The sequence below is a fragment of the Crinia signifera genome, chromosome 4, assembly GCF_055691185.1.
Source record: "Crinia signifera chromosome 4, ASM5569118v1, whole genome shotgun sequence".
Classification (NCBI taxonomy): domain Eukaryota; kingdom Metazoa; phylum Chordata; class Amphibia; order Anura; family Myobatrachidae; genus Crinia; species Crinia signifera.
In genome coordinates this window covers 129,695,733-129,712,243 of record NC_139220.1, presented here as the reverse complement: position 1 = coordinate 129,712,243, position 16,511 = coordinate 129,695,733, and the positions used below count along the sequence as shown (strand labels likewise).

The following is a 16,511-nucleotide window of genomic DNA, read 5'->3' as shown; positions in this document are numbered from 1 at the left end:
ATTGGACGGTAGAGAAAATAGGATTTTGGGTACCTACCGGTAAATCCTTTTCTCGTAGTCCATATGGGATACTGGGAGCCCGCCTCTGTGCGGCTTTCTGCTGTAACGACACGGTTACTAACATGGTTAAGGCTTGTTGCCTTGTCATATATTGACCTTCTTCAATGATTATGGTGAACTCAAAAGTTGTTATGAATCACCTCTTTTGTTATTTTATGTTTATTATTTTGGTTTGGGTGTGCTGTGAGAATCTCACCACGTTATTGTTCACATACCTCCTCACATAGCTCTTCTTCGGCACAGTTTTTCATTAACTGACTAGTGGAGGGAGATAGAGGGGAGGAGTCAGTGCACCCACACTGAAAGCTTTAATGTACCTGTCTCTCCTGCAGAGGATCTCTATCCCCATAGTATAACCCAGTATCCCATATGGACTACGAGAAAAGGATTTACCGGTAGGTACCCAAAATCCTATTTTTACTTATGTAGAGTAGCAAAAAAAAAAACTACTCCTTCTCCCAGTAGGACTGAAAGGGCTTTACAATTCCATCTAAAGACCAGATTTAAAATAAGATGGTTGTATCTTTTTAGAAACTAAAGGGACATGCTTGAGGGTTTTTTATTTTATTTAAAGGATTATAGAGTGGAAGCCTCGCAAGCTGTCAGGCAGCCCATTTCTTAGAATTGGGGTGGCAAAGCTAAGAGCTGGACCCACAAATAAAACGAAGGTTCAAGATACTGGTGATGGTCCATCCTCTACAAATCCAATTTATGCAAGTGGGGCTGTACAAGATCCAAAGCCACTTGAGGTAACGCTGTCCCTGGCTATTTATATAGCACACACATATTCCGCAGCGCTTTACAGAGAATATTTGTACATTCCCTGCCCCAGTGGAGCTTACAATCATTAGAGTTCATTTTGTTGGGAGCCCGTTAACCTAGGCTTTGAAAGTGAGTAAGTCGCCATGAAATGATTTTCTATCTTGGTTAGCTAGTGAAGGGGGTGGAAACCGGGTGTTATGTGGCAGGAACAGGGCTATTTGGTTAAAAGCCAGGCAGCTGAAATTTGTTTTCACTTCAAGCAATGCAATTCGGTACTTGTGTACAATCACGGCTCCCACGATGTCCATCGCATAGCAAAAAATCGCATGCGATTTTTAACAGAAATGCATCCAAATGCATTGAAATTAGTATCAATCATGTTCAATGGCCCCCAAATGTCATTTTTGAGGCTGTACCACCCCCACTGTCAACGCGAACCCGAAGCGTGGCGAGCGCAGCGGTAAGTGTTCTACGACCTTTTCATACCCCCACTATCCACGTCGGCGTGGAGTTGAGAATAGAAAGTGTGGCGAGCCGCCGAGCCCGAAGCGTGGCGAGGGGACACGGATACCTTCACAGGTATACGCGGCCTTCACAGGTGTCCGCGGGGCTAGCTACGCTCGCCACGCTTCGGGCTTCTATTCTCAACTCCACGCCGACGTGGATAGTGGGGGTATGAAAAGGTCGTAGGACGCGTACCGCCTCCCCTCGCGGGCTCGCTGCGCTCGCCATGCTTTGGGTTCGCGTTGATAGTGGGGGTGGTACAGCCTGAAAAATGACATTTGGGGGCCATTCAACATGTTTGATACTAATTTCAATGCATTTGGATGCATTTCTGTTAAAAATTGCATGCGATCGCATCGCATGCAATTTTTAAAAATGCTTAAAAACTGCAAAAATCGCATGCCACTACATTTGGCATGTGATGGGGGCCGTGAAATTACACAAGTACCTGCAATTCTTTTGCAGCATCACATCGGGTTTCAGGGCTACGGCTATTTTGAGATAGTGGTAGTCTAATGTAGCCTATGGGCTACAGAACGCATTTCCGGTGGGGCAGTGTGGTCAGCTGGGGGGGGGGGGGTCAGCACTAACCGTGCATGTGCAGACCCTCAGCACCTGGCAAAGCAGATCGCAAGGATGGGATTCTTTCGGAGCCCCTGTCCCTGCATCTGCATATTGCAATGCAATCCTATACGGTTGATCCCGCCCAGAGCACATTCCATATGCAAGCCTATAATAAATGGGTTCAAAAGTTTGGGGTCACCCAATTTCGGGTTTAACACTAAAACTGATTTTGTTTATCAAATGAGTTGCAAAATGAATAGAACATAGTGTTGCTTCTAGAAACTAACTGTGGCAGTGCGCTGCTGCTTGGAGGCACCATACGGGGGGGGGCGGACCGGGCCTGCCAACGTCATCGTTGTGGGCAGTCCCGGGCCGCCGCGTCACTAAAGGGCCACCACCGTTGTGCATGGGGGGCGGACCTGGCCCCGCCGAAGTCCATGAGTTGCCGGTGAAGCCTAGCGCCACAAAGATTGCGATGCCTGGAGCTTCCCCGGGCACACCAGCAAGACAGGCAGCAGGCTCTTTTAGCGGGGCGCTGCTGGAGGGGCAGGGCAATATTTTGCCCTTTAAAAATCAGGCAGGGCGCAGCCTAGTGGGAACACTAGAACATATAGTCAAGACATTGGCATGTTAGAAAAAATGATTTTTATTTGAAATAATTAAAAATAAATGTCCTTTAAACTTTGCTTTCCTGAAAGAATGCTCCTTTTGCAGCAATTACAGCAGACCTTTGACATTCTAGCTGTTAATTTGTTGAGGTAATCTGAAGACCTTTCACTACAAGCTTCCTAAAGCACCTCCCACAAGTTGGATTGGCTGGATGGGCACTTCTTGCGTACATATGGTAAAGCTGCTCCCACAGTAGCTCAATGGGATTGAGATCTAGTGACTGCACTGGCCACTCCATTACAGAGAGAATACCAGCTGCCTGCTTCTTCCCTAAATAGTTCTTACATCATTTTCAGGTGTGCTTTGGGTCATTGTCCTGTTGGAGGAGGAAATTGGCTCCAATGAAGTGCTGTCAACCGGGTATGGCACTGCAAAACGTTGTGATAGCCTTCCTTATTCAAAATCAATTTTTACCTTGTACAAATCTCCCACTTTACCATCTCCCACTTTACCAGCACCAAAGTGGCCCCAGACCATCACATTACCTCCACCATGCTTGACAGATGGCGTCAGGCACTCTTCCAGCATCTTTTCACATGTTCTGCATCTCACAAATGTTCTTCTGTGTGATCCAAACAACTGAAACGTCGATTCATCTGCCTGTAACACTTTTTCCCAATCTTCCTCTATCCAATGTCTGCTTTCTTTTGCCCATATTAATCTTATCCTTTTATTGGCCAGTCTCATATATTACTTTTTTCTTTGCAACACTGCCCAGAAGGCCAGCATCCCGGAGTCGCCTCTTTACTGTAGACGTTGACACTGGCATTTTGTGGGTACCATTTAATGAAGATGCCTTTTGCGGACCTGTGATATTTTTGATTAATTTAATGTGATCTTCAAGAAAGAAATTTCTTTTTTTTTTTTTAAGAAAACTAAAGTGACCCAAAACTTTTCAACGGTAGTGTATATGCCTGCGTCCCCATCAGCAAGGCGGTGGGGAGCTGCTTCCGATTCAGGGAGATGGGCAGGCTGGGGCAGAGCCAGGTGGAGGGCTGCTACAGCCTCTGACAGAACAGGGTGCACAAGCCCCCTTTTGTCAGAGGGTGGGAATTGGTGAAAGAATCGCCAGGAGCAGCTCAAATGAGAGCTGCTCCGTTTCTATATAATCTATCCCTGGTTAAATAAGCCATTTTGTTACCTCTCCAGCTGCTGAATGAGCACTGGTTTCAGGAGTCTGCTGTACTCTACTCCATTGTTTTCGAAGAACTGTTTTCATTTTCTTGTTCATAAAAGCAGGAGTGCTCATTGAACAAAATATTTTTAGACTAGTTATCGATATGAACAATTTTTATAATGTGTACATACCGTAAAGCCCCCATACACTACGTGATTTGGGCCTGATTTTAACCGATTCTGGAGGGTCAGGCCGAGAAATCGGGTGAAATTGCCTAAATTACTTTGGGTATGACGTCCGATGTGCGGTCCCGTGCGCATCAGATCAGATCCGGATGTGCATATAAGGTAAATCATGTGCAGCTGGGAGAGCTAGCAGGCAGGGTCAGTTGTAGAGGCAGGCGGGGATCGGAGAGCAGTGTCCGGTCCAGGGCAGCGGCAGGCTGGGAGCGGGGACCAGTCCGGGGCAGCGGCAGGCTTGGAGTTCAGCCAATCAGTGGCTGCCCAGTCTTTTGAATAGGATTTTTTCCTATTCTTCTGCCATGCCCTGGTCTCTGCTCTGCATCTGCGGTCCCCACCTGCCGCTACATCTCCTGCTGCTCCCTGGGACCGCTCCCAGCCTGCCGCTCCCCCAGACCGGACCCTGCTCTCCGATCCCTGCCTACCTCTACAACTGACCCTGCCCGCTACCTCTCAACAGCTCCCCCGGACCCTCCTCTGCTGCCGCTTCCCCGGGTTTTTACATGTGATAAATCGCATCCAATTTATCACATGTAAAAAATGGCACATCAAGTGCCAAATCTTATCAAGCTCCCCCGGGGAAGACGGGGCCAACTTGTCCTTAGGACAAGTTGGCCTAATGCATGGGTCTTCAACCTGTGGCCCTCCAGATGTTGTGAAACTACATGTTCCAGCATGCATTGTGACAATTTTTCCTATAAGTGCATGCCAAAGCTGTCAGGGCATGCTCGGACATGTAGTTCCACAACATCTGGAGGGCCACAGGTTGATGACCAGTGGCCTAATGTATGGGGGCCCTAAGAGTATCAAGCGCTCAAAAGTTTATTTCAGTGAAAAATGTAAATGTTACCAATTTTAGTGTTTGGGTTTTTTTTTCATTGTTAAAGCAAAAATGATTTTTATTCTAACTGTATAAAATAAGTGTTAACTGCATAGTTAAATTGAGATTTTGGGGTGGTATTTATCAAAGCTCAAAAAAAAACTAAATTGTGAGAAAATACCAGCCAATCTGCTTCTGCCTTACATTGAACATTTTGAAAAATGACTGGATTGATAAAGTACCAACCAATCCACTTTTATTTTATTTTTCGCTCTCCCAAGCTTTGATAAATAGCCCCCTTAGAATTTGTTAACAAAATGTATCTGTTATGTTACAGAAAATAGTAAGCTTGGTAATCGGAATTAGAACTTTGCCAAAGAGCACTATTCAATTTGGAATAGTTGCTTAATCATTACATAGCGATCGGTTAAAAAGAATGAAATGCTATTGCTATAACACTACATTGTTATCTTCTCTTGCATAGACCTACAAATAAATCTGCTTGTGTCTTCAAATAAGAGAAATGTAACTTTTTTTAATTTTTTTTATTACTTCTGTTTCAGAAAGAAGAGAGCAGTGGTGAAAAACGTCCAAGAGGGCGTCCTAGAAAATGGGTAAGAATTTAGCACTTTGAGGGTCTATTTCTATTTAGGTTTTTAATTTGGTTGTCTTTTAAAGAATTAGCGTGCTTGTATTAATCATGGACCTATTTAATATGCTGTTTATGGTATAATAAATTGTTCCCGTAATGTAGAAGTGCAGCGTTGAGTCTTTTTTTTATTTATTTTTTTATTTTTATTTTTTTATGTGATGGTACAGATTTACATCCATCTACATTAATGTCAGCTGCTACAACCACTTGCCAATATAGTAGATAATTTTAATGTGAGATTAAAATAAAGTATATTCTCATAACGTGTCTTCATATAATTTTTTCAGAGAATTTTTTTTTTTTTTTTTACAGTGTAGTCCCCCAATACCCATTTCAGACCGCAAAATGCAGGGACTTTGAAACTGTTCAGTCCTGTGCGACCCTGCTGTTTGATCTGTTTAGACCTCCTCAGTGAACCGGCAATATTGCCGGTTTGCTGACTTCATTCGGGGACGCGGCGGAGCGTCATCGGGGTTTGGGGAGGAGGCGGCGCTTAGAGCCTCCTCCATTAGTGTGAATGGGAAACTGGTCACTCAGCCTTTTAACCCATTCACACCCCAAAGCAACACGACAGCGAACTGGTAAGAACCCTTCTTTTTTTACCGGTTCGTGTTGCTACCGGTTTGCGGGACCCGGTAACCCCTTTCACATTACACCAATTACCAGATCGAACCTTATTTAAGTGCGATGTGAAAGGGGTATACAGGTTCATATGCATGCCCGGCATCCCCCAGGATTTAAATGTTTACCCCATTTGGGGTAATTTACCCCTGTTCCCTGACCACTGTTCTACACGGAGAACCTTTATGCCATACAGCACAAGACGTCCGGTGTGACTTAAGTGCTATGAGACAGGAAGGTAGGGTTTTTTTTTTTTTACACATTTAAACAAATTATTATTATTATTATTATTATTATTATTATTATTATTATTCCACAAGGGATCCGTACCACCCAATTACAGAGTACATAAACGAATAAGCAAAACGGTGGCACAGTTAAATGCAATAGAGGAAAAGTACAGGGTACATAAATATCACTGACACTTCAGTAAGTTTCAGGGTGGCAGAAAGGAGCAAAATGGTTTTAAGTAAGAGAAAGAAAAGCACTTGAGGGAATAGGGCCCTGTTTGTGAAAGCTTACTATCAAAAAGTGATACTATGGGGTGGTATATCGTATGCGATCTGCTGGGAAGTGCCGCCGTGAAACTACACAAGTACCGAATATTCTATATGAACACTAGTCTCTTCCGATCAGTAGATCGGGTTAAGAGGGAGCAAAAAAAAAGTGCCTCTGGTAAGTCAGGCTGTGGTTTCAGGAAAGTGTCATCAAATTATTTGGGTACTTGTTTCCTAGCACGTCGCCAGGGATTTTTATCTTAAGCATTGGAACCTAAAAAAAAAGATGCGATCGACTCGATTTTTACATTGGAATCTATGTAAAATGGTCCCTGAGACCCAATTTTACATTGGGCCCAATGTAAAAAGCCCCGAAACCCCAATTTTAATTGCCTATGCCCCCCCCCCCATTGTTAACGCCACCCCGCGATGAACGCCAACCCGAAGCGTGGCGAGCGCAGCGGTACGCGTCCTCCGACCTTTTCATACCCCCACTATCCACGTTGGCGTGGAGTTGATTTTATAAAGTGTGGCGAGCGCATCGAGCCCCGCGAGGGGACTCACATAACTTCACAGGTATACGCATCCCCTCGCGGGGCTCGCCACGCTTCGGGCTCGGTGGCTCGCTGCGCCACACTTTCTAAAATCAACTCCACGCCGACGTGGATAGTGGGGTTATGAAATCAGACATTGTGGCTTTATTAATAAATATTAACCTATTATTAAATGAATAATACACTTGTACAGAAATATTCAGGAAATAAATATTAATATAAACTCTACAACCTAAAACCATAGGAATAAAACCCCATAGGTGACTATAACACTTCAGACAAGGTAGAACTTGAACTTTGTCAACCGCCAGAGGATTTCCTCTGAATTAAATCTATAACCTAGTTAACCTTTGTAAATAAACCTCTAGAGAGGACATGAAAAATACATTTGTATCTCAATAGACATGAAAGGATTACAACCGATCCATGCATGAAATAGAACAGTGGATCCCCAACTTTTTGGAATCGCAGCTCCCTAGAGTAGCAGAAATTTCATGACACCCTCTAGGATTTAAGATTTTATTTTTATTGAGGAACGTATTAAGTTGTGTTTTCTGTCATCCTTCGGTTATGTGGTGAGGAACAGGATTAGCTTCTTTGTCCACAAGATTTATAATGAGAAGCTACGAGTACTGGTCTTTTCTGTTAGCTTGACCATAAATAATTTGAATTAGTCTTTGGTCACCAACCCTGCAAGTACCATGAGACACCCTGTTTGGGAACCACTGACCTAGATGCATTCCCAATCTAAAAATGTCATTATAGTGGTAACTAGAAGTGGTGGTGTTCAGTTTCCTTCAGATAAGCAAAATGTTAATTTTATTTTGCATCTCTGTCATGTGAAGCATTTCAATGTCTCTATACGGCCTGGTCGGTTTATTACCTTCTGCCACAGGTCTGGTAGAGAAATCTTGAAAAAGATCTTGCAATGTTTTGGTTTGTTGTAAAGTAGAAGATACTGAGCTTATAACCTTGCTAGGAAAATGTAAGGGGAATTGAAATCTGTAAAACTTTTATTTTTTATTTATTTATTGTTTTTATAAGTCTAGTTTTGCAGGGAATCTGGTCAATGATGGGATGAAAGCAAACCTGGCAAGTTTCATCTATCCCTAGTCCTCAAATAAACCCTGAGGCTTTAGTGGTGGTCTTGCAGCCTACATTCAACCGAAGGCAGGTTTTTTAGCAGAGCATTGAAAGTCAATTTATATTATTTCTTTTTGATTCTGATGAACAGGCTATTTCTCCTCATTAAGGGATCTATTTATGATACAATGTTCAACATTTTTCTATTTAAGTGGGGGGATATTGCAAGGAAATGCTCAATTTCACTTACAATCTGTTTTTTTAACTATACACCACTCCATATCTTTAATCAGAATCCACTTTATTGGCCAGCTATACTTGCGTATACTAGGAATTTGTTTTCGGTTTGCCGTGCAGCAGCCAGGTGGGTAAGAAGTAAACAGCATACAGTATAAACAGGTGGGGGAACATGTACAGTCATATAGAAAATTATTCAGAGGGGAAACCATATTAGATTATGTGCAAAGGGTTATGGCGCGACTAGACAGTGAGGTGTTCATGAGTTCACGTGTCAACAGGTGAACCACTTGAGGAAAGAAACTTTTTAGGCTTCTACTGTACCTGGTGGGAATAGCCCTGTAGCGTCTGCCTGATGGCAGCAGGTTAAACAAGCCATGGCCAGGATTTAGTTGGTCCTATCTTCGTTGCCGGTATTTTTGCTCTGGACAGGTACAAGTCCGGGTCAGAGGGAAGGTGTGTCCCGATTATCTTCTCCGCAGTTCTGTATACCTTTTGGAGTCTGCATTTGTCTCTCTCGTTGGCGTTACCAGACCAGTATTGAGGAGCAGAGTACAGACTCCTCAATTGCGGAGTAGAAGAGCAGAAGCTTCTGTGGGATGTTGAACTTCCTCAGTTGCCTAAGGAAGAATAGCCTCTGCTGCGCTTTTCTAACATTAGTATCAGTGTTGGGCCCCCATTTAAGGTCCCGGGAGATTGTGGTTCCTAGGAACTTGAGGTAGTCCACTAGCGACACCACGCTTTCAGCAATTGTTAGCGGAGGAACACCAACAGCCGCCTTCGTAAAGTCCACTACCATCTCAACGGTTTTGAGTGGGTTGAGCTCTAGATGGTTGCTGCACCACCGGGCCAATCGTCCTCTTCTTGTCTGTAGGCGGATTTGTCACCATCCTTGATAAGGCCAATGATGGTAGCGTCATCGGCGAATTTGATTATCTTTACTGATTGTGCCTCTGAGGTGCTGTCATTGGTGTACAGGGAGAAGAGCAGGGGTGAGAGTACACAGCCCTAAGGGGGCTCCTGTGCTGATGGACCGCACTTGGGAGGTGAATTCACCCGCTTTCACAACTTGTTTTTCATCAGTCAGAAAGTCCACAATCCAAGAACACGTAGCTTCAGGGATTCCTAGGTGGAATAGTTTGGGGTGGAAGATGTTGGGGAAGGTTTGTGTCCACAGTTCTCAGCTCTTCTTTCCAATAGTTCTTTAGAGCCATCAAATGGAATTAGTCTAAGCTCCCTCTCACTGGATACTGAACAACAGATTATTCTCTTGCCCTGAATCCCCTGTTGGGTCTAACGTTCCACCTCATTGCTTAGTCTGTAAACAGTAGGTGCCACCTCGTGTACAGTAGAGCAATATAATGGTACACTGCCCAAGTGGTAAATAGGAAACTAAAAAGGGAATCCAGAAGAAAAAGTATCCAGGGATGAACAGACGCACAGAATGAACAAACATACAAAATAAATGGTACTTGTGTAGTTTCACGGCGCCGCCGCGCGCACACTCTGTCTCTGAAATTTGGCAGCCTGCCAGAGGCTCTGTTTAACTGTGCGCGTGCCGCTCTAGCTCTGTCTGACTGTGCGCATGCCACTCTAGCTGTAAGCTACGTATTGTCAGCTTACGTTATCAGCGTAGCCCCCGGGCGGCAGCAGCAGCATTGCGCTGACAGGTCACTGTGGTACTTGTAGTTCCACAGTGAAATAGGCAGCCCTGCACACCGCTGACAACGGGGGCATGTAAAAGTGGACACCTCGGGCACCCCCTGGCACACCGCTATCAAAGGGAATCCCCCATGCAGACGCTAAATTTAGACGCAAAAGCGTCTGAAACCCAGACTATCTGCAAGCCTCTAAGAAGGGGGAGACAGGATTCAGACGATAAAGCGTCTGAAACCCGACTACCTGCTAGCCGCTACGAAGGGGTCGTGTCCCCCATGCAGACACTAAAACTTAGACGCTTTAGCGTCTGAAACCGGACTACCTGCTAGCCGCTAAGAAGCTGGGGTTTCTGGACTTAGACGCTAAAGCCTCTGAATTTAGTTGGGACTAGGGGTACATCTAAATTTAGACGCTAAAGCATCTAAATTTAGTTGGGTCTAGGGGTACACTATTGAAACCTGTCCACAGTGGCACTAGTCGACGCAACAGCTGTCGACCTTGTAAATTCCACTATCCACGCCAACCCGAAGCGTGGCGAGCGGCGGCGGTACGCGTCCTACGACCTTTTCATACCCCCACTATCCACCTCGGCGTGGAGTTGATTTTATAAAGTGTGGCGAGCGCAGAGAGGGGACGCGGACACCTGTGAAGCCCGCGAGGGGACGCGTATACCTGTGAAGGTATCTGTGTCCCTGCGCGGGGCTCGGTGGCTCGCTGCGCTCGCCACACTTCATAAAATCAACTCCACGCCGACGTGGATAGTGGGGGTATGAAAAGGTCGTAGGATGCTTACCGCCGACCTTTGGGGGGCTCGCTGCGCTCGCCACGCTTCGGGTTGGCGTGGATCGCTGCGCTCGCCACGCTTCAGGTTGGAGTGGATAGTGGAATTTACAAGGTCGACAGCTATTGCGTCGACTAGTGCCACTGTGGACAGGTTTAAGTGTTTTTCACAGTGCATATGGATTCAGACGCTAAAGCATCTAAATTGTAGCGTCTGCATTTTGGACACCCCCTTTGATAGCGGTGTGCTGAGTTTTTAGACTGAATTAGACGCTACGCTGATAACGTAGCGCTGCGCTGAGAACAGCTAGAGCGGCACGCGCACACGCTACGCTGGTAACGTAGCTCTGAGAACAGCTAGAGCGGCATGCGCCAAGAGTCTGGCAGGCGGCCAAGTTTCAGAGACAGAGAGTACCAAATAAATTAGGACCGCATACCATTTTTTTTGTTATTTTTTTATGGTTATCTCTTTACTATAGGTCTGGAATATAATATTGCCATAGTTTGTTCAGTAATAACCAGTGGTAAGAAGTGTACAAACCAATCCAAAGAAGGTAACAACTGTGGACTTCAGCAGGACTAGTATTTGACAATACTTCAAAAGACCTCCTGCACCCTGAGACTGCAGCTCAGTGTACACTCAGGGATACCACCCCTCTATCACCACAACAAATGAGTGAATCCAAGAGAACTGGTGGATATTCTGGAATTTAACTGAGCACCACTTGTTTTACCATTTAACATCTCCACAGCATTCCTCTTGAATCTAAAGGCCCCCATACACTGACGATTTGTTCCGATTGCGAGCAATCGGACCAAATCAGCTGTCCCTGACATGCCATCAGGTCAGATGCGTGGTGCCGTGTGGTCGGACCTGCTGGCCGTCCGACGACCCGACCTTGGACCTCCCCCTGGCAGTGAGACAGGCGGAAAGCAGGGATGCAACAAATTGTGATGTATCGCATGCATCCCTGCCACCCGGGAAGGTCCCTGGCGGCTCGCAGGGTATCGGGTGTCTGTACACTGCTGCGAGACATCGCAGCAGTGTATGGGCACCTCTAGGTTGGAGAGTTCCCAAATGTGGTATTTAAGGCACCCCAACAGTCTAGAACAGTGATGGCTAACCTTGACAATCCAGCTGTTTTTTGAACTACACATTCCAGAATGCTCTGCTACAGTTTTGCTATTTGGCCATGCTAAAATGATGTAGAACATGCTGGGATGTGTAGTTCTACAACAGCTTGAGTGTCAAGGTAAGCTATCACTGGTCTAGTTATATCTCTGCTTGTGCATAGACGGTATAATCAAACTGATATACTAATTAAGTCACTGATATCCTTTAAAACCTGGACTGTTGGGATGCCTTGATGACTGCGTTTGAAGACCAAGTTAGCCTATACTCTTCAGTGGAAAAATGGCAAAGCTGGAGAACCTGCACTGTATCTCTTCCCTGACATGTCTTGCTTTTTCATGTTAACTCCTTGTTGAGCTGCAGTAATATTAATGTCTAGATGCATAGAACATCACAATTGCTAATAATGGATCCTTAGCCATACAGATATTAGTGACTTTTTTGCCTAGTCTGTCCGCTTGCTGACCCTTCTATGTAAGGTCTGCCAATAGAAACTGTGGGGCCCGGGACTGACAAAATAGGCACGGCACCCAGTGTTAAGGGCCATACACAGTACAGCGATACCGCGCGGGGGGGGGGGTGTCATCGGTAAATGCATACAATACACACTTGCCGATGCCGCACACGAGTGGGTAGACAGCGGCAGGGGAACAACTGTCATGCTGCAGCATGGCCATTGTTCACTATGTCCTCCCTCGTCCAAATATGCTGGACTAGGGAGAGTGTCGTTAACGAGGCGCATGTGCAAGCATTGTTAAATATGCTCAGTGTACATGCTGGGAGATATTGTTCACAATATCGTTCAGTAATGCTGGATACACACCAGGACGACAAGGGTCTGATCCCGTCAATCTAGATCCAATTCCGACCGATTGGATGTATCTTGTGTGGTGATTGGGCCCTTTTCTGTCCTGGTGTGGACTGATACCGATCCGATGCGCAGTCCCGCGGGTCCGTCGGTAGTTATTCAGATCATACCTGCAGCAGGTAGGATCTGAAGAATGACCATACTCCCGGGTGCGGGTCACCATCAGATCGGACGGGTCTAGGTCAGTTGTTTCCAACCCTGGTCCTCAAGTACCCCCAAGAGTGCACGTTTTGCAGGTCTCCACACAGAATCATTGAAATAATTAGCTCCACCTCTGGATCTTTTAAAATGTGCCTGAATAATCTGTGCACGTGCTGGGAGACCTGGAAAACGTGCACTGTTGGGGGGTAATGAGGACCAGGGTTGGGAACCACTGCTCTAGTTCAAAACCTCTTTGAATGAGGTGAGGTTTTGTTTGGTTCTGTGTGGGCATCTTTCCTTGTCACTAGCTGTTTCTTTGACAGTCTCTTTGTTTTATTGGTGAAATGCTTATGATCGGGGGCACTTGTAATCACCCTCTTAAGTAGCAGGTCTACCAACAGGAATGAAGATCTTGTGTAACAAAATGAGATCACCCTATAGATTGTAAGCTGAAGAGCAGGGCCCTCCTACCTCTTTCGGTTTGTTACTACCCAGTTTATTTTTTATCACTTTCTGATTGTAAAGGGCAACGCAATCTGCTACACTATGGGCCATATTCAATGAGAAAAATTTGCCGTGCATGGCAAGAGATTTTTTCTCTCGCCATGCACTCGCCCTGTTCCCGAGGGCTCGCTGCCACTCCTGCTCCCACTATTCAATGTGGTTAAGACTCGCCGCCACTCGCGGCGAGTCTTAACCCCTGCAGCGAAAGAGCGTCCGTGGTAGGGAGCTGGCAGGGAGCCGGGGGACGGTGGCAGCCAGGGAGATTAAAGTCTCCCTGGCTGCCCCATATGTGGAGGGGAGGAGGGCTCCCCGGGACCCAGGCAGCACAAGCTGCCCCCCCCCCTATAGCCAGCGGGGGACCCAGTATTCACTGCACCCGATCGTGCATATGATCGGGTGCAGTGAATATATGAATATCTAATGAGCGGCTCGAGAGCTCCGGCCCCCTGCTGACTGCTCTGTGTAAAAAAGAGAAAATTAAAAAAATATATATTTTTAATTAAATATATATTCATGTGCTATAAGCACAGGAATAAAAATAACATGCCCCTTCACAGAAAAAAATTCCTGATTTTTTTTTTTTTTTTTACACCAAAATTAAAAAAAAAAAAATTTTAGTTTTAAAAGTTCACACTCCAGTTCTCCATGAAAAGATGGAGAATTGCTACGGAGAGACACGGAGAAATCACTTAGACGGCGAAAATATCACATTGAATAGGGTGGTTCACTTTTGGAGAGCAAAATGCTCCTTCTAACGCGAAAATAGCACAAACTCGCCATAAAACACTGCAAATTTTTCTCATTTGAGTATGGCCCTATATAAGAAACTAGCAATAAAAAAAATAATTTTATATATATATGTATGTATGTGTATGTGTGTGTATGTGTATATATGTGTATATATATATATATATATATATATATATATATATATATATATATATGTGTATATATATGTATGTGTATGTATATGTATATATGTATATATATATTATGTATATATGTATATATATATATATATATATATATATATATATATATATATATATATATATATATATATATATAATTTCCAATTTTATGGAACCAGCATGATTTTGGCACAATTACTGCTAAATTTAAAGCACAGATTTATTTATTTTAAGGTAAATCTGGTTCCTTTTTCCTTTAAAACACATTGCTGTTTTTAAATTTAGATATCCAACATCATGCTGGTAACCTCAAATCTGTACTTACTTCATATACTGTTAAGCAATACAGTGATTCAAATAAAGTTGAAAGAAATGCAGTCCTAAACTGTACATCTATACATACTTTATGGAAGTACCTGATGGAATGTAGAGACCTATATAGCGAATTTTGTTCAAATGTTGAAAGCAAAATTGATCAAGAATCACTCAAAGTCCAAGCCCTTAATGTAAATGTTTACCTCCTATTTTGTTGAACAAATGTTACAAATGGACAGGAGTTCCTAATTTGCTGCAACTCCATATAGAACATACCTTAGATAAAAATCTTTGAACAAAATATGTTTTATCATTAATACTTCAAAGCATTCCTGTTGTCTACTGCAAGGTCAGGTCACTTAAAATCCAGTTTTGTACTTCCATAAAACTCACTCATTCTGTGTTTTTTTTTTTTTTTTTAAATGTACAGTATTTCTCAATTTTAGAATAATTAACACACAAGAATTGTCTTTCGGCTAGATCAAGTAAGCTATAGCTTGTACAGGCTTAGGGCAGTCAGTGATCTAACATGGTACTTGTTTCGAAGCACGGCACCGAAGATTTCCATCTTATGACATTACATGCCATATAGCAGCATGCGATGCGATTTTTAATTGTATAAGCACCCTAATGGGTGCTTACAATGTTAAATGCACCCCCACGCCACCCCCACTATCAACGCAAACCCGAAGCGTGGCAAGCGCAGCGAGGGGGGTCCTTTTTATACCCCCACTATCCACGTCGGCATGGAGTTGATTTTAAATAGCCCGAAGCATGGCGAGCGGACGCGTATTGCTTTATTTGTATTGCGCGTCCCCTCGCGGGGCTCGCCGCGCTCGCCACACTATCTAAAATTGTCTCCACACAGACGTGGATAGTGGGGGTATGAAAAGGTAGGAGGATGCGTACCTTGGCGGCCGGCTCGACCTGGTGATTTCACATGTCTGATGTCTGAAAGGGGCTTCATTGGATGACAAATGCTATTAGCCGCATTATTTAAAATGTTTGTGGTTTAAATGGTGTTTGTACTTGCATTTTTACCCGAGAGCATGTGAATATAAGGTCTATAATATGTTAATTGTAAATGCTCTAAAGACAACTGGTAACAGAGGTTGCTCCAGAAAAAAATGACAGGGGGCACCATGGCAGGGGAAGGGAGGGAGGACTTTAAGTGTGTTGAAAAAGTGGGTGGGGCATTGCAATAGGTGACATGGGGACATGTTGACATAGAGGATGACGAGGAGAAGTAGAGGGTGACATATGAATGCAATTGGGGAGGAAGAGGCACGGGGTCAGAGAAACACTTGTTGACAGGAGAAGGACATGGTGAGAGGTAGTAGGTAATAAGTTAAATGGGCTAGTTGTGGGAGGGAAGACAGGGAGACACTGGGCTGGCATTATGGGGTGGTCAATAAATGTTGGACACTAATATGGGCAGATATGTCCAGGGCCAGTGCTAGGGTGTTCGGCGTGTGGTGTGGTTTCACAAAGGTGTGTAGCCACACATTTCAAATAATGCCACAATCTTATTTAAAAAGTATATACTTAAAAATCTGGTACTTATGTTAGTTGGGCGCCCACTATAGTTAGTGCACTCATGCCCCCACAATCCATGTTGGCATGGAGTCTATTTTATATAGTGTGGTGAGTGCAGCGAGCCCGAAGCGTGATGAGAGTAGTGAGCCCTGCGAGGGGATGCGGAAAACTAAGCAAATGGCTTAGTGGGCGCCCAACTAACATATACAGTAAGTACCAAAAATCCTATTCAAATTACACTGCAAATAGTGTCCTTGATTCATATAGTAGTGTTAATTCACGTAAC

General features: G+C 44.4%; 1 protein-coding gene across 1 annotated transcript in view; it reads left to right on the top strand.

Moving 5' to 3' along the window:
- Nucleotides 1–16,511, top strand: part of HMGA2 (high mobility group AT-hook 2) — a 129,483-nt gene that overhangs the window by 19,901 nt on the left and 93,071 nt on the right. The window contains exon 3 of the mRNA XM_083182451.1: nucleotides 5,299–5,349. Within this exon, the coding sequence (XP_083038577.1) occupies nucleotides 5,299–5,349 (51 nt within the window). The remainder of the gene's footprint in view (nucleotides 1–5,298; nucleotides 5,350–16,511) is intronic.